General features: G+C 49.2%; 5 protein-coding genes across 5 annotated transcripts in view; 4 read left to right on the top strand and 1 right to left on the bottom strand.

Moving 5' to 3' along the window:
* The first annotated feature begins 53 nt into the window (after positions 1-53).
* LOC146287812 (endonuclease domain-containing 1 protein-like) lies at positions 54-1952 on the top strand. The gene is made up of 3 exons (XM_084698762.1): positions 54-181; positions 400-823; positions 1162-1952. Exons 2-3 carry the CDS (start codon positions 488-490, stop codon positions 1753-1755), a joined length of 930 nt encoding a protein of 309 aa, XP_084554888.1. The 5' UTR covers positions 54-181; positions 400-487; the 3' UTR covers positions 1756-1952.
* A 1016-nt stretch (positions 1953-2968) lies between these two features.
* On the top strand, positions 2969-4629 carry LOC146287811 (endonuclease domain-containing 1 protein). The gene is made up of 2 exons (XM_084698763.1): positions 2969-3304; positions 3644-4629. Exons 1-2 carry the CDS (start codon positions 2999-3001, stop codon positions 4250-4252), a joined length of 915 nt encoding a protein of 304 aa, XP_084554889.1. The 5' UTR covers positions 2969-2998; the 3' UTR covers positions 4253-4629.
* Positions 4630-5559: 930 nt separating this feature from the next.
* On the top strand, positions 5560-6670 carry LOC146287810 (endonuclease domain-containing 1 protein-like). The gene is made up of 2 exons (XM_084698764.1): positions 5560-5871; positions 6080-6670. The coding sequence occupies exons 1-2, from the start codon at positions 5560-5562 to the stop codon at positions 6668-6670; spliced, it is 903 nt and encodes a 300-aa protein (XP_084554890.1).
* A 639-nt stretch (positions 6671-7309) lies between these two features.
* LOC146287809 (erythropoietin-like) lies at positions 7310-10287 on the top strand. The gene is made up of 5 exons (XM_084698725.1): positions 7310-7328; positions 8480-8610; positions 9110-9196; positions 9569-9721; positions 10078-10287. Exons 1-5 carry the CDS (start codon positions 7310-7312, stop codon positions 10285-10287), a joined length of 600 nt encoding a protein of 199 aa, XP_084554851.1.
* A 4822-nt stretch (positions 10288-15109) lies between these two features.
* The window catches only part of nlgn2b (neuroligin 2b), a 26168-nt gene continuing 17893 nt past the window's right edge, over positions 15110-23384 (bottom strand). The window contains exons 4-8 of the mRNA XM_084698758.1: positions 19413-19598; positions 17721-17986; positions 17150-17303; positions 16577-16943; positions 15110-16043 (exon numbers count right to left, since the gene is read on the bottom strand). Of these exons, the coding sequence (XP_084554884.1) occupies positions 15110-16043; positions 16577-16943; positions 17150-17303; positions 17721-17986; positions 19413-19598 (1907 nt within the window). The remainder of the gene's footprint in view (positions 16044-16576; positions 16944-17149; positions 17304-17720; positions 17987-19412; positions 19599-23384) is intronic.

Below are 23384 nucleotides of genomic sequence, written 5' to 3'. Positions count from 1 at the left end.
ACATTCGCTGCGAATATTTTTATAGCTCGCTTGCTCGTCTTGTTTGTGTTTGAGGAAAAATGGCTGTCTCCCGTGCATCGTTTGTGAAGCGGTGGCAGAACTGAAGATAGTGGGGAATTAGCGCCGCTTGCCGTTCTGGAGTGTATTTGCAACGTAATGTGCAAACCGACGGTGACTACAGGTACACACATTGTGTGGATCATTAATTCTATTTTGGTGAGGATAAAAAGGGTTACAATCGCAAGTATCAAATAAATAGGCTAGTGATTGTGTGTCATGTTGGTTAAAACTCCATGGACTATTCGGCTCTATAGGCTATTATACAATGGCTAGATATAAACTACACGTTTATATCGGCTACTAGTATTCTTGTCTCCTCTCTTTGCATATCAAACACAGTTGAAGGCGGAGAGAGTGAGACAGGCACAGGGCGAGAATGCAAGGTGTCAAAGGATGAGAATGAGGTTTAGGAATCAAACACTAGGGCATGTTAAAGACCTTCGTGCCGTTTGCCTCCATGGTTTCCACGGTGAGAGTTCGGTCAGTTCTGACTTGGTCCATGCTGCTGGTTGCCTTGGTGACGGTGCAAGCTGAGGTACAGTCTCAATTTTCGCCCGAGTGCAAAGAGTTTATGTACATGGGCACTCCTCCACTGGGACTTCAAGACGGATCGCTGAAAAAGATCTGCCAGCGCTACAATGGCAAGCCCCGTTTCGCGACACTGTATGACACATTTGACCACATCCCCGTGTACTCTGCGTACACTTTCAAGCGTTCTGACGGCTTCAAAAAGGTGGACGTGTCATGGATGTACGAGCCACAGGTAGGCCTTCATAATCAAAAGAACATACTGCTTTTATCGACAGTGTCTTGTATCTTTTGCCCAACTTTTTTTTTTTTTTGAAAGGTTAAAAAAAAAAGTTTTTAATAAAGGTTTCGAAAAAAAAGTTTCGAAAGGTTGAAAAAAGTAGTCATTGATGAGGACTCGAGTCTAGTCTTCTATATGTTATTCTGTTCTTCTTCCCCCTCTCCTATTATCCAACCCTCCCCTCCTCTCCTTTCCCCTCCTTTTAACTTCACGTGTGACAAAAAAAGTTTGGAAAGATTGAAACAATATTCCCTGCTCTAACAGCTCTCCTCGCTCTCCGTATCCCCACTCAGCTTTCCACAGTCTCAACAGGAAGAAACATGGAACCTTTCCCTCAGGGAAACCTTCACAGCAAGTTCGAGGATGCCCAGGCTGTGTTGGAAGACTATTCCAACGTTGTGAACTACGAGCGAGGCCAACTGAACCCTGACGAGCACCAGGCTGATCCTGACGACAAGGCCGCCACCTACACCCTGACCAACGTGGTTCCCCAGGTGCAGGAGTTCAACAACGGCCCCTGGAAGACCCAGGAGCACACTGTCCGCCAACGCCTCAACAATTACTGCCGCGGCACAGCGTACGTGGTCACCGGGGTAACCACTTCCGGTCACACGATCCGCCGGCACAACCAGAACCGTGTCGGCATACCAACCTACCTGTGGTCTGCCTACTGCTGCATCGATTACGATCACAACACTCCGTTTGAGGAGCGTTCCAAGTTCCCTGCGTTCGCGTACCACGGGATGAACGTGGCGGGTGGCACAGTGCAGGAGATGTCAGTTCGAGACCTCGAAAGCTTCCTGAAGAAGGTCACTTATGTTGATAGGCGCTTCCAGATTTTTTATGATCACTGTCTGCCCCCTGATAATAGCTTGCACTTGCTTTGAAACCATTTTTTTTTGCAGGGGCATTCTACTCAAATGTTACATCTGACATCTTTCTTATGTTTGATTCTGTAAGAGGGTCCATGTGTTATGGGGTATTCATCTCTTCGTTTACTTTGCAATGCTGTCTTGACCAGAATGATCACGGCTCTTAATATCTGAACATCATGTCCCTGTTTATTTCCTGTTCAATAAAGACTTCCACACATTTCCCTAGTCTTGTTTTCTTTTGAGTGTCCTGTCAATGGTATGATTTGTTCTCTGAATAAAGTTTTGAAGAAAATGTTATGATGTGAGGATTACATTTAATGAGTGACAAAGATTGAATGAAGTGTGAATTTAGTCAAGTGGTCTGACACAGAAATGTCTTTTTAAATTCCTGGCTGTTCTGTTTGTAATTCACAATTCTTATCCGCTGCCATGCTTGTCTTCAGTAGAACCTAATCGGAACCCTAAGCCTTTTGTTCCTGCCAGCTAGATTAGACAGCCAGATTTACATTTTAGAGCACGGTCTGTCAGCCATGCCTGGACACCTTGTCTCTGGACGTGGATGAGAAGGGGAGAGAGAAAGATAAAAAAAAAAACATTCTTGTATGGCGGGTGGATGGTACTCAACGCAGCTGATGAGAATGTTCGGTTGTTACATCATTTGCAGGCAGTGTTCCGTGGCCGAGACCACTAGGAGAGGCTGTTCCATGAAAGCCCATACCAACAGCGTCTGTCAGGCCTGACATTTCACATTCACATTTAGCAGACGCTCTTATCCAGAGCGACTTACAGTAAGTACAGGAACATTTCCCCCGAGGCAAGTAGGGTGAAGTGCCTTGCCCAACGACACAAAGTCATAACCTTCAGACTTCAGGGCGGTTTGACCCTGTGGCCTGCAGTCAAATGCTCTGCCCACCTAGTTTACCCACTCACCCACCTGATGGTGATGCATGTGCTCCGAAGTGCTAGAAAACCAGGCGATCAGAGAGCTGATATGTTCAGGGCCCAGAGGGATCATCGCCTTTTAAAAAGGTACTTAAAAAAAAAGGCCTCAAATATTTTCGACGCTCACATCTCATTCAGTACAGACTAGGACAAGTTATCAGCTATCTTTCTGTCACGTGATCGAGTTCCTTTGTGCTTGCTTTGCATGAAGATTTATGACATTTAAATTGCAACTGCAAACTTTCAACTTCCACTACCCTATTCCACAGACGTGCCAGCAAGAACCACAGGAGACTACTAGCTGTCCGCGGCCATGCATCTTTTTCTCGGAGGTGTGGTAATCACGCTCGCCCTCAGCTGTCACATTCCCGGCGTCCCAGCCACCGTGGTCCTGGATTTTAACCACGTCGAGAGATGCAAGGACTCCCTCTACATGGGAACACCACCGCGAGGCATTATCGAGGTCAGGTTGAAGAAAATATGTCAACGCTACGCCGACAGGCCGCGCTTTGTGACTCTGTACGACCCTCAGAAACACATCCCAGTGTACTCGGCCTACAGCTTCAAGAAGACAGAGGCGGACCGCCGTGTGGACTACCCCTGGATGTACGAGCCACAGGTTAGAGTCAATCATCTGTTATGTCATGTATTTAGGTAACAGGGCCAAGTGTATGATCATGTTTTCCTACTGTAGCTCTATAGCTATGTAAGTAGCCAATTCTCACTTTCTTCCATTTCACATTTACATGACATTACATTTAGTCATTTAGCAGACGCTCTTATCCAGAGCGACTTACAGTAAGTACAGGGACATTCTCCCCGAGGCAAGTAGGATGAAGTGCCTTGCCCAAGGACACACCGTCATTTGGCTCGGCGAAGAATAGATCCGGCAACCTACTGATTACTAGTCCGACTCCCTCAGCCATCTGACTCCCTCCCTGATTTCCTCCTTCTTCAGCTGGCTGAGGTCGATGGGAATGGGAACATGCTTCCATTTCCCACAGGCTACCTGCACATGAAGTTTGAGGACAGCCAGGCGGTCCTGGACGACTACTCGGACGTGGTCCTGTACGAGCGAGGCCACTTGAACCCCGACCAGCACCAGTCAGACCCTCACGACCGCGCTGCCACCTACACCCTGACCAACGTGGTCCCCGAGATCCGGGAGTTCAACATCGGGCCGTGGCGCGAGCACGAGGAGCGCATCCGCATCCGTCTCAACAACTACTGTCGCGGCACCGCCTTCATCGTCACCGGGGTAACCACCACGGGGAATATGATTCGCCGGAACAACCAGGACCGTGTTGCCATCCCCGAGGACGTGTGGTCGGCGTACTGCTGCGCCGACTACGATCGCAATGCCCCTCACGACGTCCGTATCCGCTTCCCCACTCAGGCTGCCCTGGGCAAGAACGCCAAGGAGGGGAACACGGTCCACGAGATGACCGTCCAGGAACTGGAGAACCATCTGAAGAGCCGCATGGAGGTGGACCAGAGCCTGCAGCTCTTCTACGATAACTGCATCTCCCCCTCCCCTCTGCCCCTGTACCTCCACCACACCATCTAAATGGCTCTTCCTCTCAGCTCATTCTCTTTTACTCACGCAACCTTAAACTTAATTATATTGTTTCAAAAGAATTATCGCTAATAAGTACGCAGTCGTCTACTTTTGATTGGTGTTTAATGGTTAAATTATGTGTATTTATACGAAGAGTTTATAAGCTGAAAGGAGGGCCTGCCACAGGTCATGCTTGGGGAAAGCTCTCATTATCTAATCTAGCCAAGCAAATTACCTTTACTGTCTGAATTTGCACACCCAATGCTCCTATGATGTGTATGCCTAACTCTTCTTATCAATCTGCAAGTGATCTGAAGTCTCTTCCTTAAACTATCCACAAACTGTGGTACAGGTGTCCAACATTTTATCTCACTAAAACCAATGATCTGATCATAGTTGGCATAGCAATGGAAATAAATATAACATTGTTGTTGTTAAGTTGTGAACCGTACTTGTTTTTACTTTGAATAAAAGCCAATTTGACCACGGCCCAACTACGTATATGCCTCTTTAACCAAACACAGTTTATTACAAACATTCAATCCCATAGAGCTGTTCTAAACATATCACAATTATACAATATACCTACATTACTTGCCAGTTCCAAATAAGAACTGTCTGCAGGAGTGCCATACAGCTACTGTTTGAACATGCAATCAGTTTCCTTTAGTATATAAAATACATCACCCTCTTTTCAGCATTGATGCATTTCACCAAGTAATTTGCCTCTCATACGAGTGTGTGTAATCATGTTTTATGAATCAAGTTACGTTACGTGTGTGGGTTTATGTTCGATGTGAATGAGTCATAAACATACAAATGGATTTCCATGCTCATTTCCATGTTGTCTCATAAAGAGGGAGACTGCACATCTCTCAAGGCAAAATGGTCTTTCCTTTTAAGGCTGCCTCACTTCTTCTCTGTGTTTTTGGCCATGTCATGTGCTGTCTCTGGGGTTGTCACGGATACGGGCCTGCCCCGTCCAATCCTATGTCAGCGCTTTGCATAGCCGAGAGGAGACATTACGCTTGGATGAAAGCTATAGTCTAATCCTCACCACTTCCCATAAGCAGGAGAGAGGCGATCCTAAGACAAGAGGGAGACAAACTAGTGAATAGGAAGAGGGTGGAAGATCAAGAAAAAAATACATTTAATTCGTATTTTAGTTCATTCAGTCGGCGCTTTTATCCAAAGCTACACAGAAAAATCAAGGATCAAAACCGCATGGTTTGACAGATTCCACCACAGGGTTGTGTACCATCACCAGCTACCACCACAGGGAAGGAGGGAGCAGGTGTGAAGGAGCCTGTGTGAGTATGGGGCCCATCTGGAGACTGGCCAGGGGGGTGGCCTTGGCCCTCCTCCTGGGTGTGCCCTGGGCGTCCTCTGGGCTGGTGGAAGACTTCAGTCACGAGGAGCGCTGTAAGAACTCGCTGTACATGGGCACCGCGCCGCGGGGCTACCTCGCCCAGCACTCCCTCAGGAAGATCTGCCAGCGGCTGGCGGACAAGCCTCGCTTCGCCACCCTCTACGACCCCAGGCGACACATGCCCCTCTACTCGGCCTATACCTTCAAGAAGTCAGACGGGGAGAAAACTGTGGACCAGCCCTGGATGTATGAGCCACAGGTAAGGTGTATAGCACCGTCAATCTTTTTTTTTTCTCACCCCCTCCATAGTTTGGATGATTGACTTTAATAGCCGTCTCTTTCTCTCCGACTCTCTCTCTCTTTCCACGATTTCTCTCTCTCCCTCCTTTTTTCTTCCCCTCTCTCTCTGTCTCTCATCCTCCCTCCCTCTTCCCTCTCTTTACGGCTCTCTTTCTCTTTGAGCGTAGTTGAGCTGGAGCAGTGGTAGCAGCAACATGGAGCCCTTCCCTCAGACGGCCCAGGTGTCCTTGAGACTGACGGACAGCCAGGCAGTGCTGGCGGACTTTGCCGAAGCGGCTCAGTACGAGCGTGGGCACCTGAACCCGGACCAGCACCAATCCGACATCCTGGACAAAGCCTCCACGTACACCCTGACCAATGCGGTTCCTCAGATCCGGGAGTTTAACAGCGGGCCGTGGCGCGAGCACGAGGACCACATCCGACAACGGCTCAACAACTACTGTCGCGGCACTGCCTACGTCGTCACCGGGGTAACCACCACGGGGAACATGATCCGTCGGAACAATCAGAACCGGGTGGGCATCCCAGAATACATGTGGACGGCCTATTGCTGTCCTGACTTTGACCACAACGCTCCTTATCTGGAGCGCTACCGCCTGCCTGTGTTTGGAGCCTACGGCCTGAATGACAGGGTGAATAACGCGGTGACGGAACTGCCAGTCAAGAGCCTGGAGAAGTTCCTGAAGGATAGGATGGAGGTGGACACAAACTTCCAGATCTTCTTCAACAACTGTGTCCCTGATGAGGTGTTGGCCTAATGCATGTCTGGTTGTGCACCGTAGCGTGCATGTGTGTTTCTGTATGAGACTCTGTGGGCCTACACTGACTCTGTGGGCCTACACTGGGTATGTTCACTGTTCCATATTGTGTTCTGGTCTCCCTGACATGTTTGTATGCAATAGTGGTAATGGTGACAGGAAACCTTTAACTGATCACTTCAGAAGTTATCTGAAAAGCTTGCGCATAGCACAGGACAAGATATAATAATGAAGATGAAGTTAGCCTTCTGAAGGAGCCATTTGCCAAACTTGACACGTGCCCATAGCCTCAAGAAGCTTGCCTGACACTAGATGGCGCTTCTTGTCAAGCTCGTGCAAACGCCTACAACACCAACACCTGTGATTGTTTTGGGCATTTTTATCAACGTTCCTAAAAGTTAAAAGTCCCCTTTCTTGGAAAACTATGATAATATCTGTTTGCAATCAAGCTTGTACACGACAGCAAATAAATACAGTTTTGATACAGCCCTGGCGCTTACGGTCTAAAATTGGTCATTTATATGCAAAGAAATGTGAATAAAAAATGTAGCTTTTGATGGTGACGCACCCATAACAAAATAAATATAAATCGACAGATCTTGACCTCGCCCTTGACACACCAATCAGGGCGGCGTGACCATGAGGATCACACGAGGCGGTAAGTTTTACGCGGTGAATGTCATCATGCCATCCTCCGCACATTGAAAGTCATGGAAGTGTTACAGGCGATTGTCGTGAAGCCCCGTGAGACCGCCATGTGTTCAATTGCATGCGGACACAGCGTAGCGAGGTAAGACACATTTATTTCTGCGTGAGCTGCCAAAAAAACAGGACAATCATCCTGGAATAAAAATAGTTTTCCATCTTTCCGATGTGCACTTCATATTATCACGCTTTGTACGGATGGAGATGAAGGAAGAAAACAGAGTACTGTGACAAGTGATAAATAATCTGTTGGTTTTATGTTAAACAGTCAACATAGTCACTTAATGTCTTTTTATACAAATAAAATTACTAACTGCATTTTTTACCGCGATGTAGACCTACACATTTACTAAGATGTTGCATCATTTTGCAAATGTCTCAGGTTAGATCATTATATAGTTGTTATTACTCTTATTAATTCATTTGCATAACATACAAATAATTGAATTTGAAAATTGTCTACTTGCAACAAAAAAATCCAAAGAGGTGGTAACTTTAACTACATTACAAACTCCATCTAAAAACACTCTATATTGTTCAAACTTGGGCCTACAATTTCGCAGGTTTTGTGTCGTAGGTGACGGACCCATTTCTCCGCTGACTGCTTTTTAGTGCGTAAAATAGGCACGTGAGACACGAGTGCAGTCTGTACGAGAAGAACAACAAAGACACCCAACTCCTAACATGGCACTTATTGAATAACAAACCTGCCTGTCAAAAAGGTTTACAGTAAAACGACATTGTTACAGTTTAGCGTGGAGCACGGGTGGATATGTACAGTATTCCCACATTGTATGATTTATGAATGATATGATGCGTGTATTACTTCAGTAACTATTACATTCAGGCAGTGGGGATGAGTTTATCTCAGTGGTAAAGCATTTCACTCCAGATCTAGATGTCGCAGGTTCAAATCCTCAGTGTAACTATGTCACTTTCGACAAAAAAGCTTGTGCACTAAACGATGACATCACCTGTTTGGTTTAGTATAGTTAGCAGTAGCCCAGAGAAGCAGGAGGAACAGCTCAGTGTATGCTGACGTAGGCTGCTGACTGTTGCGGGTATGTTGGTAGGACTAGTGACGTGTGTTGCCGTCTGTTGCAGAGCTGTTGGTAGGACTGATCATGGTTCTCCAGAGGACTGGGCCCAGCACTCCCACTCCCCTCAGACCCATCTGTGACCTGAGGGTTCTGGACCACTTCGTCTTGGAAGCACTGGACACACTGAAGGCTCTGGTGAGAGACTGACTGACTGTCTGACAGGGTGATGGTCGGAAGGAAGGCCTAAATGAGTGACTACTGTCGACACGGCCCTCTGATTTCTGAAGCATGACTGATGATGTGATAAACATGTGTGTAGTGTATATAAAAGAGATCATGCAGGATTTCCTATCTGATCTGATCTATTTGATCTGTCTGATGTTACTGTCTGTCTGATCTGTCTGTCTGTCTGTCCTTCTGCCTGTCTGTCTCTCTAATCTGCCTGCCTGCCTGTCTGTCTAATATTTCTGTCTGTCTGTTTGTTTGTCTGTCTGTCTGTCTGTCTGTCTGTCTGTCTGTCTGTCTGTCTGTCTGTCTGTCTGTCTGTCTGTCTGTCTGTCTGTCTGTCTGTCTGTCTGTCTGTCTGTCTGTCTGTCCTTCTGCCTGTCTGTCCCTCTAATCTGCCTGCCTGTCTAATATTTCTGTCTGTCTGTCTGTCTGTCCCCCCTCCATCTGGCTCCCCCTCCTGTCTCAGCGTGGCTGCAAGGCTGGGTGCACTGTGACGGCCTCGTTTGCTGTTCCTCCCACAAGCGTCGACTTTGTTGTCTGGGAGACGAAAGATGTGAGTGGTTGTCTATCAGTGATGTATCTCTTGTACAAACAGATTTGCCTGTAGCCTAATGATGTGTATCTGTGTCCGACATCCAGTCTCATGCAGCTCCTCAAACACTGAGCAGGGAACTGAAGAATACATTAGCTTCAATGTGCATGCTTCATTGTGTACACTGAGAATGTGTTGACACTGAAATATCTGGAGTCTGGAGTACCCCATGTTGGTGTTTGTTTTGTTTAGAAAATTGCTCCTGTCATCATCTCATACAGTGTCTGTTTGATTGATTCAGTTCAAATTGAAGAAATATGAACGTGTGTCGTGTGTATTGTGCGTGTGTGCATGTGTGCGTGTGTGTGTGTGTGTGTGAAGGTGGGGGCCCAGGTGGAGGAGGTGTGGTGGGGTCTGTCTCTGCTCAGCCAGGCCCTGGCTGCTGTAAGCACCTCCGTCAGCAACCCTGACCTGCAGGACCTGCTGGCCAGCGACAGGCGGAACCTCCTCAGCCTGGGCCGGGTGCTGCGGAGCCTTCACTTCCAGGTGAGCGTCTGAGCCCCCCTGCAGAGTTCCGACCGGTGGGCGTCGGCCTGATCCTGGCGTGCTTGGGTGCCCTGGTGTTTGTGTGCATAACCAGGCTTGGGTGCCCTGGTGTTTGGGTGCATAACCAGAAGATTATAGGCTTAGTGACATTCCCTCAGAGAGCTTCAGGGTCCAGACATGGAGTCAGGACTACAAGAGCCTGGACCAAACCTCCCAAATCCCACCCCAAACCTCATCCCAAACCTCATCCCAAGTCCCACCCCAAACCTCATCCCAAACCTAATCCCAAATCCCACCCCAAACCTCATCCCAGACTTCATCCTAGACCTCATCTCAGTCTTCCCATCTCTCCCCAGGGCCTCTCCTCAGCCCCTGCCTCTGCTGACCACCACACGCCGGCCCCGGCCTCTGCTGACCACCACACGCCGGCCCCGGCCTCCGCTGACCACCACACGGCGAGGCTGTCGTCCCTCCCCGAGCTGCTGGCCGTCCACATCAACTTCCTCCGAGGGAAGGTCCGCCTGCTGCTCACGCACGCACCTGCCTGCCAGCAACGAGCCAGCTGATTTGAGGACTCACCAGGAGCGGAGGCTGTGATTGGTTCCTCCTGGAGCTATAATGCATGTGTACCACCAGTCTCTGAATGCGTGTTCTAGTGTGGAACGTTTGGAGAACACAGGTGGCAGGGCTGAAGAGGAACCTTAGTAAAAGGGAATACTGGACTACCCATACACTTAGAGACACATGGATGATAGCAAATCAGACATCAAGCTTCAAATTCATGAACAACTTTTATCTTCAATGTTATGTACACCTCCAATAAGCTTGAGATTATTTTTGTATTACTTGAATATATAGTTATATTTTTTAAATTGGTCTACGTGCCTGCGATGCTTGTTTTAATGTTGGGCATGTAACCTTTTGATTTGAGTGTTTCTGCGTGTGTGAGTGTGTGTGTGCTTGTTTCTTTAAAACGAAAGAGCTGGCTCAGTTCGTAGGTACACATTTCATTGTGCCCTCCCTCCCTCCCTCCCTCCCTCCCTCCCTCCCTCCCTCCCTCCCTCCCTCCCTCCCTCCCTCCCTCCCTCCCTCCCTCCCTCCCTCCCTCCCTCCCTCCCTCCCTCCGCATACCAGACAGACAACTCAATTTTACGTAAAAAAGAAAGAAAAAAGGTTACAGCTCTCTGCTGCCTCCATCTGGACAATAGGTGGCATCACTGCCCTAGTTTCATTAGAAATTATACAAAGAGTCTAATTTCACACCAAAGACCTTTTCTTCACTCCTTGCTGCATGGTAGTTTCCATGGTAGTTTCCATGGTAGTCCATCTCAAATAGTTCTGCTTAATAATAAGGGAGAAAGAGAAATGCTTTCGGATGGTCATGATTTAGTAACAGTGGGATCAGCGACCACAGAACACTCATGACTTGTGTCACATAAAGAATATGGACCCAATGGAGGCAATTTGTTTAAGAATGTCTTTTAATGTTTTCTCCAGTTCATAAACACAACATACTGTGTGTAATAGCCTCTATATGAAATAGAAATATTAACTTCATTCTTCAACCCTTTTCAATCGTTTGCCTCTTTACACCGTCTCCAGCCTTAAGTAGGTTGCTGACTTCAGACAAAATGAAAACAGACAAACAGGTGCAAGCCTTTTTTAGGGGGGCAATCCGTTGGTAAGGAGTCGATAAGTAGATTTGCATCGTTGCTGAGCCAGAAACAGACAGTAGTGTGACCTGATAAACAGGCCAAGTGTGTGCTTACAGAGTCTGTTGGCTGCCAAGTCCCCTGTTTCTTTTTGTCTGTCAGCTAATATATATATATATATATACATATATATTAGAAAAATACTGTCTTTTAATGTTTTTCTTTTTGGAAACCTGGGAAACCTAGAATGGACAGCTAAAGTGAGCAAATATATATTCCCAGAAAATGACTTGAACAGAGTGTGCATGGCGGATGATTCATAAAGGATAGCAAAAGCAACCACAACCATCTGAATCAGAAACAAGACTAAGGAGTACAAAAGAGTTGACAACATATTGTACCTGCTTTAAGATATGGGTACTACTGTATGTGGATTCAGAGTGTCATTAAAAACCATCATCTTCACCAAACCTCTCTTGATTTCCCTGTTTTGTGGACGCAATCGAGAGTGATTCATCCACGTTTCGTCTCCATCTCTGTTTTCCTCACCCGATCTTCCCTCGTTCTATGCTACTGATGCAGCTCCTATCTTTGGCTAGCTAACCAACGCTAAGGACTTGTCTTGGATTTGTGTTACTTCAGACATAAGCTGTCTTCATGATTAATGTGGCGATTCCCAAAAGGGCACGTTCTTCTTTTCGTGTCTCCGAACCTAGTGTTGCCTCTTGCAACAGCCTACCAGCGCTGAGCCGGAAACATACTCAACCATGCTAGGACTTCAGATGTATTTTTCATTCACAAATCATTCATGTATATCTGATGTGTATCATACGTGCCCGTAAATTGTTGCACCTTGACCTTGAAATCTAAGTAACAAAAGAGAATCATACAACAACATACAGAGAAGTGCTAAAAACATCCGTCTGGACTTGCACCTGTTGTCACAAAGGAAAGATTTGACCATTCACTCAGAAACCAAACCATAAACATAATATTTACAAACACCAGTTGGTTCTCTTACACGTTAAAAAATTTACAGTTTTGTTTTGCGCGTGTTGTTTTCTCTTCACTTCCTCTCCTATCATCTCGTCCCCTCCCCTCTCTCTCTCTCTCTCTCTCTCTCTCTCTCTCTCTCTCTCTCTCTCTCTCTCTCTCTCTCTCTCTCTCTTTCTCTCTTTCTCCCTGTCTCGCTCTGGTCTTCTGGACCCAGAGCAACAGCAACCCATACGTAGACAGGAAGTAGAGGGGCTGTATTTCTTGTCGGCTTTGTTAGTGTGTTTCACACAATACTGTAAATAACTAATATTGATCATGTTTTACTACTCACGTTTTCGAGCGCACCGTCTGTCGGTGGGATGCGTGTTGGAGTTCTGAGGGGATACCTCGAGTCTCTCTATCCACGCCAGTTCCATGGTCAACCCTGCCTCCACAATCGTCTAACTGTCCACTTTGTAACAGTGTTGTCGTAGTTTTTTTCATGAATATCCAGAGTTGACGAGTCCCTGTGTTTGTTGTGTGGTGGGAAAGATCTGGAAGGTGAGAACTTTCTCACCTCTGGTCCCTGCCAGTCTCTGACCCCTTCCCTCTCAAAGAGCAACTCCTTTCCCCCTCCCCCTTCCTCCCTGGAAATAAAAGGGAGGCTGTTTATTAATCCACGTTTTTTTCCGTTCTTGTGTTCATACGAACTCGTTTGACGTCATCTTTCATTGCCCACGTACGGTTCCATTCCAAAGAACACAATTCACCAAGAACACCAAAAATACCCGGGAGTATTCTTGCTCCGCCCCTTTTATCGAGGATGTAGCGGTTGGTGACTTGGCCAGCTAGAACGCATCTGATTTCCCAGAAGTCATTGCAAGAACACACGTATCTCAAATCGTTCTTCGTCCTCGCGGTCTTGCAAGACCGTTCTCGCAAGGACGCTTGGCAAGAACGTTCTTCTCAAAAACGCAAGTACGTTCTGAGCATTCTTCGGATTAATAAACAGCCGGTGTCTCGGAATAAACCAAACAGACAATGAGAAAGCCGAGTCTCGCCTCGTGTCCGGGAACCCTGAAGCGTTAGGCGCAGTCCACCAAGGAAGAGACGGTGCGGAAATATGAATGTAACTGTTCAAGAACATGACCCTGATCTCAGGGAGGGCTAGAGAGAGAGAACGTAAAATCGTGTTCCCATTTCTTTATCACTGAGACAATTCATGGCAAGGATGTCCCTTTACATGAAGCGGGTAAAAAAACGTGCTACAGTGGATGAGTTTAGCGAGCTGATGATTTGGTACAGTCCAGCCATGTTTGTCGTTTGCTGTGATAAACAAAGATAATCTTCTGGTGAGACAGTAAGACAATGAATTCAGAGTTCACTGCTGAAACCAGGAGGGAAAGGTGGGTGATGAACTGGGAAGAGAAGGACGGACGGGCATCTGGATGCTCATCATACGCTGCCTCAGTGATAAAGAAATGAACAAATGTAAATGTACATGTTTATTCCCCTCGTTCTAATCATAAACAGAGTCTGAATCGGTCTCTGTCTGACGTGTCCTCAAGAGTAAAATATTGTTTTCTTCATGATGTGCACAAAGTTCAGCTGATGTTAAAACAAAAAAAAGAAAGAAAGAAAATATATTACTTTTCAAGAAAAACCAGACCGCAGTAAGAAGACAAGGCAAAACATGAAAATCAAAATGAGACCAACTAAACAAGACTCCTTAAAAAAATCATGCAAATATCCCAGACAGCAAACTAGTTGAAAATCTTAATATTCTCTTATACAGTTTTTTTGTTGTTTTGTTTTTTACAAGAATGGAACTAATCTGCTCTCCCTTAATTCAAAACCAGCCAAAGTGCAACACTGAATGCAAGAAGAAGAAGAAGAAGAAAATAACAACAAAAAAACACAGAAGAAGAAGAAGAAAAAGCTAAAGAAACTAAAGGAAAAAAAGAAGTGTGAGATCAAAGAAGAGATGAAAGGTTTGGCACTTTTTTTTATGATGGAAATTCCTTGTGTGAGATACAGTCTGGTTGGCTCTCTTAAGAAAGGCAACACAAACCCCGGGAGAGGGTGTCACAGTACTTGGCACCAAGAATGCTGGTAAAAACGATATCAGAATATCACCTTTTTTTTCATTCATGTCCTTACAATTTATCAATAATACATCATTTACACGAACGCGTCTCGTATAAAAGACTCCAGCGAGGAAAACATGGAGTCCTGAAAGGGGGGAAAGCAGACCGAGGTGAGAAAGAAGGGATTGTGTCGACGTTGTGAAGGAGAGAAATGACAACAGATGATGAGAGAAAAATGTGTGGGAGGCGGAGAGAGGAGACACGGGCGAGCGATGGAGAGAGAGAGAGAGGGAGAGAGAGAGAGAGAGAGAGAAAGAGAGAGAGAAGGAACAAGACAATGTGATGGGAGGAGGACAGAGAAACAAACTGATCGTTGGGACACGTGGGAAAGGGATGGGGGGTGCGTGTGTTTCCATGGGGAGTCTTTGTCCCAGCTGACAGGCCGTGTTAGGCTGAGCCATGGGTCTCTACAGGAGGGAAGCCAGCCCCACAGACAGGACAGGGAGGCTGGAGAGAGAGAGAGAGAGACAGAGAGAGAGAGAGAGAGAGGGAGGGTGGTCCCAGAGAGGGAGAAAGAGGGAGGAGGAGAAAGGAGAGGACGGTAAGGGCAAGGGAGGAGAGGGTCAGTTTTGTGATTGGTGTCACCGCAGATGGGCCCCAGATTGTGCCTTGTCCTATACCCGTGTGGTGGAGTGCTGGTGCGGCAGGGCGTTGTTGCTGTGACCCGGGGTGGGGGTGGTGGGGGGGGCTGGGGCGGGGGGGTAGGTGTTGAAGGGGTGGAGGGGCTGCATGCCGCAGATGGTGCTGGGGATCATGGTGATGGTGTTGGCCGTCATCAGGGGCACGTCCTCGGGCGCCCGGCGCAGCGCCAGCGTGTAGTCAGGCGGACACACGGGCGGGCGCATGGGCTCCAGGTCGCCGTGGAGACCGCGGGGGGGGAGGGGCGTGCCGTGCTCCAGCTCCGCCCTCTGCTGCTTCATCTGCAGGGACATGAGCTCCTCCTCCTGGCTCAGGGCCAGGTCGTTGTGGGGCGGGCCCCCCACCACGCCCACGCCCATGCCCATGGCGGCGCCTCGCTGGGGGGACAGGCGCCGGTGGCGTCTCTGGAGAAGCTCGTGGCGTTTGTCCCGCTTGTAGTAGAGCGCGGCGAAGGCGAGGACGTTGAGGAACAGCAGCGAGGCGCCCACCGCCACCGTCACGCTCAGCTCCGTCGAGTAGTCCCGCGGGATCTCCCCGGGGAAGGGCGGGATGCGAGGGCGCTCCGAGCCGTACGGCTCCGGGTCGGGGGGATAGGTGGCTACGATGGGGTGGCGTGTGGAGCGCGTCCCCGAGGGCGGGCCCTTCCTGGGGGGGCCCCGGGAGCCCCCCGGGGGCAGGCGGGTGGTGATGGTGCCCCTGATCTCCTCGTGGAGGGAGTGCAGGTGAGGAACCAGCTCCAGCCAGAAGGCCACCTTGTTGGCGCGGTAGTTGTCGCGGACACGAGGCTTCAGGCCGATGTGGAGGTACTGCTTGTCCTTAGAGCTGAACTTGGTCCAGATGACCTCCTCGAAGCGGTTGGGCTTGGTGTGGATGAACTTAGTGTCCTGGGGGACCGGTAGGTTAGGGTCCCTGAGAGAGATAGAGAGAGGGAGAGACAGAGAGAGAGAGAGAGAAAGAGAGAGAGGGGGGAGAGAGAGGGGGAGAGAGAGAGGGGGCGAGAGAGGGGGGAGAGAGACAATTGAAAATAAGAGTGAATGAGAGACAAGAGAGGAAGAGAGTCAATTAGAAAAACAAATGGAGAGTTAAAATAAAGAATCTTTATCCTAAATAACCAACAGCGTTCTATTGACTCTAACATGCTATCTAATCATCATCAGTGATCCCAGGGTCTTTAGTGGTGTGAGTCTCTAATCACTGAGGGAGGATAGAGAGGGGGAGACGGAAAGAGAAAATGAGAGAGAAGAGCGAATGAGACAGAGAACGAGAGAGAAACAGAAAACAAAAGGAAGAGATAGAGAATGAGAGAGAATGAGAGAGAGAGAGATGGAAGAGAGAGGACGAGAGAGAGAACACGAGGACGACAGAGAAAAGACAGAATGGGCGAGAGAAAGAGATTCGAGGGAAACGACTCGACAAGAGAAAGAGAGCGAGACGTCGCTGACCCGCTCTTGGCGAAGTTGGTCCAGTAGGTCATCACCACGGCGCTGAGCATCACGTCGTTCTTGGAGAAGTTGCAGGGGAACAGCTCGGTGGCTCCGATCATGGGCACGCCGAACACGTAGGGGATCTCGTCGCCGTGCGCCGCGTCCGCCCACTCGGGCCGCGTCTCCGTCTGGCAGTGGTGGTGGAAGGTGTAGAAGTAGACTGGAGACTGGAACTCGGCGTGCAGCTTGGCCGTGGCCACGGCCGGCGCCACCCACTGGTGGTCGGTGAACAGCGCAAGGAGCGTCTTCCTGCGCATGTCGGCGTTGTCGCGGTCCGCCCAGTCCGTGTACATGAACTTGATGGTCTCCCGCAGGATGTCCTTACCTGGAAGGTGACAGGGACAACACAGGTGACGGACGCAACACACACAGCACACACGACCACAGCCAACACACATGGCAGTTCAGTCCCCAAGGGACACAGGCAAACAAACACACACGACACAAAAGACAAAACACACTCGACAAAGGACCGTCAGCTGCGTGTGTTTATTTCTGTGAACAGCTCAGCGTGGTGGAGTAGCAGCTCACCGTCAGGGTAGCCGTACAGGTTGTCCACAAAGTTAGAGATGGTGTAGTCGAACGAAGCCGCCGAGATCCCATCCTCCCCTTCGCTGTCGTCCACAAACTTAAGCCCCTCCCCCTGGTTCACGCCCAGCAGGATGTCATAGTTCAGGAACTCCCCCTGGTGGTAGAACACACGCACTGCAGCTCAGCACACAGCCCGGCACAGCAGAGCCAGGGTCAGATACTGTCGTTCAGACCGGGGACAGATCAGGATTTTGAGGTTTCGGTTTTCTGAGTGCTGTACCAGGTCCTCAGTCTTACCCTGTAGTGCATACTAGCTACCCTCTGTATCCAGAGGACCCGACAGGAAGCTAAGCTAAACTAAACTAAGCTAAACTAAGTTAACCTAAGCTAAACTAAACTAAGCTAACCTAAGCTAACCTAAGATAAAGTAAGCTAAGCCAAGCTAAACTAAGCTAAGGTAAGCTAAACTAAGATAAGATAAGCTAAATTAAGCTAAACTAAGCTAAACTAAGTTAAGCTAAGCTAAGCCAAAGTAAGTTAAACTAAGCTAAACTAGCACGGCGGTTCTGACCTGCTGCATGAGGATCTCTGGGTCGTCCGGCACCACATCTCCGTCCACCACGGGCCCGAAGGCGATGTGGTAGCGTGCCGGCTGGATGTCCTGGTCCACCAGCTCCCGGAAGCTCTTCCTCCTCAGGCACTCCACCAGCTCGGTGGTGTCGTCGTAGCTGCAGGCCACCTTGCGGGCCAGGATCTTGGTGTACATCAGGGGCCGGTAGTTGACCGACCAGCTGGAGATGGCAGAGCCGCTCTGGGCTATGGCCCGCTGGAAGAGGCCTGGAGGGCCGAGGGAGCGGAGGTCTGGGTTAGGGTTCAGGAGACAGCGCTGAACCTGACACAGGTGTATGCACACACACACACACAGCCTTAACCCATGCACACCCCCTCGCCCCCATAACAAACACACACACACCCTTACCCCCCCCCCCCCCCAATGCACACACATATGCACACTCCCTGGCCCCCCATTACACACACACACACAAGCACACACACCCTCTCCCCTAAACAGACACACTCCTGCTAACCCTTCCAGACAACCCTGAGTGCTTTAAATCATGCATATGAGCGGAGGATCCTGGGTAAAGCTGCGCATATGGCCTCAGCCCCAGATCCACTGCTGCACGCCCAGACTCCAGTAAATCACGGTCAACATTAGGCTTGGCAATCCCACTCCCTCCATCACACACACGGAGGCACGGACAAGACAAATGTGTCGGCATGACGACGACACGCGGCAGCGGATGTCAACACGGCCCGGACGGACAGAGAGAGAGAGAAGGAGCAAGGGAGAGAGAGACATAGGGATAGAGAGAGAAAGAGAAGGAGAGAGAGACGGAGAAAGACAGAAAGAGAGAGGAAGAGAGAGAGAGAGAGAGCAAAAGAGAGAGGAAGAGAGAGATAGATAGAGGGAGAGAGATAGAGAGAGGGAGAGAGAGGAAGAGAGAGAGAGAGAGCAAAAGAGAGAGGAAGAGAGAGGAAAAGAGAGATAGATAGATGTAGAGAGATAGATAGAGAGAGCAAAAGAGAGAGGAAGAGAGAGGAAAAGAGAGATAGAGAGAGCGAGAGAGGGAGAGAGATAGAGAGAAGGAGAGAGAGAGAGAGAGCACTGCTGCACTGTTATGTAAAGTGCCTTGTTGTCCCCCCTGTTTTCATCTGCAGATTCTGTCATTAATAATTAACCCCCCCCACCACCCCAAATCCACCCCGCCCCCCCATCTTCTGCATGTGGCCCCTCCCCCACAGCTCTCCCTGTGAAATCAATTAAGTCATCCTCGGCTGCAGCTTCGCTGCGCTCACAGACACAGATCCATATTTACAGTCCTCATTACGGGTCTGTGAAACAGGTCTCAGACAAGGACAAGCCCCCACCCCTGCCCCACCCCATCCCCACCCTAGCCGAGCCCCACCCCAGCCCCAGCCCCACCCCAGCCCCTGCCCCACCCCATCCTAGCCCCACCCCAGCCGGGCCCAGCCGAGCCCCACCCCAGCCCCACCCCAGCCCCAGCCCCAGCCCCACCCCAGCCCCTGCCCCGCCCCACCCTAGCCCCACCCCAGCCGGGCCCAGCCGAGCCCCACCCCAGCCCCACCCCAGCTCCACCACAGCCCCTCCCCAGCCATACCCCAGCCCCACCCCAGCCCCTCGCCAGCCTTCCTCCATCTCAGATGAGGACGTTCATGTGGCGCCCCGCTCCCGGCTCACCCTCTGAGTGGTGGGAGAGGATGAGCAGGTTGACGCAGGACGCTCCGGCTCCAGAGCCAAAGATGGTGATCCTCTCTGGGTCGCCCCCAAAGTGCCCGATGTTCTCGTTGAGCCAGCGCAGCGCCTGGATCTGGTCCAGCAAGCCGTAGTTCCCCTTAGCGGACTGGTCCCCTGTGCTCAGGAACCCTGGAACACACACACAGACACACACACAGAGCAGGAGGGTTGGTCATGAAGAGATGGAGAGAAGATCTGAGGTCCGTCGAAGCCTCTGCTCATTAGAAGTGCAAAGAGCTTTGGCAGAAACTTTGCCAAATGAGTCAAGCCCTGTATTATCTGATCAACTAAATGGATACGAGCAATCAGACTTCTTTTTAAAGCCCCTGTCGTTAAATCAACACAGTAAATTGGGCTTGTTAGCAGAGAGGAGAGGGAAAGCAGACCGGAGTGTTTCCTTCGCTTGTATTGACACACACACACACACCCACACACACATCACACACACATACGCACAAACACATACAAGCACAAACACGAATATGCACTTTTTGGACTCTAGTCCACCCCCAACAACGACCTGCGCTCGGGCGTGCGTGTAAGTGTGTTTCTGTGTGTGTGTGTGTGTCTGTGTGTATATATGTGCATCAATGAAAGCAACTACGAAAGCAACAAAAGCTAATTGTAATGAATGATTCTCCTCTGTCGCATTCCCAATAAGAAACCTTGAAAAATCCATAAAACTGACAGCGTAGACTCGGCATTCCCGGCTTAAACACTGCAGTGCACGAGGTCGTTCTTCAGAGCAGGGCCACATGGGAGCTCACTGGCCTATGACTACAGACCCGGCTGGACAGAGGAAACTATGGGGCCCTGTTTGCAATTAGCAAAAGGCAGTGAGAGAGGGAAGGAGGGACATAGAGAGAGAGAGAGAGAGAGAGAGAGAGAGAGAGAGAGGGAGAGAAAGAGAGGGGGGGGAGAGACACACCAGCTTTTCATCCATCCACTGCTTTTCAAAGGCCTGAAGCTCCACAGTTAAAGGAGAGATTAAAATAGGACTATATACAAAAGCAACTGACCCCTCACCCCTGAACTGAGAGAGAAGAAACAGAGATAGTGGAATACTTCAGGAGAGAGAGAATTAGAAGGAGAGAATCAAAAAGAGAAATCTTCTGAGATGAATCAACAAATGACAGAGAAACACTGAGAGAAAGAGAGCAAGAGAGAGAAAAAAAGAGAAAGAAAGGGAGAGTTAGATAAAAGGGAGATTAAACATCTGATCAAGATTTACTGTAAATTAGATAAAGATCCAGATTACTGTGTGACCGGTCGGGTTTCCTCCACAATCCTCGCTCTGATTGGCTCATTGACGTCTGTTCGCTCTGTGATTGGACAACTGATGAAGCGATGATTGGACTTTCTCGTTTCTGTGTCAAAGGGGCTGGGATCGTTCCAGATCAGGGACAGGCTCTTAGCCCTGTGAGACTCAGTGACCTCTGACCTTCGACCCTTGGTCATGCTACTGGTCAGCGCTCATGCCTGTTCTCATACTCGCCTGAGCCGTTGGCCACAGTTGCCTGGCAACCGACCAGCGCTTTCGACACTGAGACCCGGACCATTACACACACACACACACACAATGCAGGAGCACACAGACTTGTTCAACTCGACACACCAAAGCGTGCGTGCACACAGGCAGGCACACACACTATGCTATGAACCAATTCTCACTGTTTCAGCATATGAGCCGGAGAGAAGAAGAAATGTGGTTATCTGCCAATAACTCAGATAAGTCCGACACGTTCTTTCTCGTCCTCACTCTCAGTAAGTTTCCTTCTCCCTCCCCAGCTCCTCCTGTCTGCTGAGTTGAGCTTCCTCATGACTTTAGCGCTGAGAGCAGCAGTTTAGCAGACCACTCATGCATATTCAACACTCGCTTTAGGTAGCGGCCAAGGAAGTGTGAAGAGAGTGGTGAACCTCAAAGAGAGAGAAGAGGAGGAGGAGGAGCATGCTGGGGAGGAAGAAGAAGAAGAAGAAAAGAAGGAGTGACACGAAGAAGGAGGGACGGTGAGAGCGAGAGAAAACGAAAGAGAGATTGAGGTCGATTTCCGACTGCAAATTAAAATATCCAAGAAGTATGCACTGGAGATCCTGGAGCTCTCTCTTCTGGTGCTACGGTAACAGCTCTTTGTTACCGTGGCACCCGTGACGTCACCTGTTTCACACGCAGGGTGATTGAGAGTTGGAGCAATCAAGTGTTTGAAAGGGATTGATTGAATACAGTGTCTTTAATGAGGGCTAACCACATGTGAAGCATTTATTTGGTTGTTATCATTAGACAAGTAGGCAGCATGCCTCATATGTCATATACAGTATATATCTATGGCACGTTTCTAAGGACATATATTGTAGATATGGTACAGAGAGGTGGGGGTAGAGAGAGAGAGAGAGAAAGAGAGAGAGCAAGAGAGAGAGAGAGAGCGAGAGATAGAGAGAGAGAGAGAGAGAGAGCAAGAGAGAGAGAGAGAGCGAGAGAGAGAGAGAGAGCGAGAGAGAGATAGATGGATGTGTGGAGAAGATGAGAGCGAGAGAGAGATGGAGGTAGAGAAAAGTAGAGAGGTTGGGGCAGAGAGAAAACGGCATAGAGAGGTAGAGAAAGAGAGATGGAGATATGGAGAGGTGGAGAGAGATGCAGCATTCTCTTGCTCAGTGTGAGACAGGGATGAGAAGAGGGGGGGGGGGAGGGAAGGAGGACGGGGGGGGGGGGGAGAAGGTGATGTCCACGGAGGGCAAGGAGGAAGCAGGAAGAGGCCCTGTGACAGTGGCCTCCAGAGCAGGAGAGACAGGAGGAGAGGAGGAGAACCTCCCTCCAGTGAGAGCAGGGGGGCGGGTGAGGCCGACTCGAGGTCGGCTCAGAGCAGGCTGGAAGCTCCTGGTCCCAAAGAGTCTCCAGCAAGGCCGGCTTCACAGGAAAGAACAGGATTTTCAGAGTAAATTGATCATGGACGGTTTGTTCCTCTTAATTTTGCTGTAAACAAGAAGCTGTGTCTAAAAGCATAACATTGGACTCATAAGTGAAATTGTTCATTGCATTGTGTCAGGCCTCAGATCAATCAGATCACACACACACACACACGTTTCATAAGGACCTCTGCTTCTCATCAGAAAGGCTTTTGTGCTGTACTTCTCCTCTCACTCTGCAGTGGAGCAAGCTCGCTCTCTCTTCCTGCTCTGCCACACAGCTCTTCTGGAGACCTGAGAGTGGTGTGGTACTACAGTGTGTGTTTGCCTGTGTGTGTATGTGTGTGTGCACAGGTGTGCATGTGTGTGCGGTCGTGTGTGTGTATGATGTAACACTGTGACGGCTCAAGTCACGTGTTGGTAAGCAGGCTCCACTGACGATGTGAAGACTCGCTTCGCGGAGACAATAGCATCTGCTGATGAAAACGCAAAATGCATAATGTCAATAACTGCTTCCATATCTCTCTCAACTCCATTAGTGACGCTGGTACATGTACGCAAATGAACGAACCCCCCACTGTACACCTCCTTCCAAACATCCCCTACTCCGCCTCACCAAACAGAAAGACACCAGCCACAAATCATCACCCTGTTAAAACCGTTGTCTTTCTCATCACGCTTAACTCATAGAGCTGGAGCTACTTACTTAATATGAGTATCCCAAGGTCTGCAATCATCAGATTATGTTCATGTTACCCAACAGGCTGCCTGCTGATGGAGTAATGACTCAAATCTGACGTCCTTGAGTGCATCAACGTTAGGAAAATTAAGAAGGATGATGCTGGAGGTTAGTGTTTGTTTGTGTTTGAGGAGGAGAGGAGGGATGAAGAGCTAAGATGCTCTGTGATGAGGTGATGGCTTAGAGGAGGAGGAGGAGGAGGAGGAGGAGGAGGAGGAGGAGGAGGAGGAGGAGGAGGAAGAGGAGGAGGAGGAGGAGGAGGAAGAGGAGGAGAA

The sequence above is a fragment of the Hypomesus nipponensis genome, chromosome 5 (assembly GCF_054491055.1).
Source record: "Hypomesus nipponensis isolate SF chromosome 5, ASM5449105v1, whole genome shotgun sequence".
Classification (NCBI taxonomy): Eukaryota; Metazoa; Chordata; class Actinopteri; order Osmeriformes; family Osmeridae; genus Hypomesus; species Hypomesus nipponensis.
This window is presented reverse-complemented; position numbering and strand designations above follow the sequence as displayed.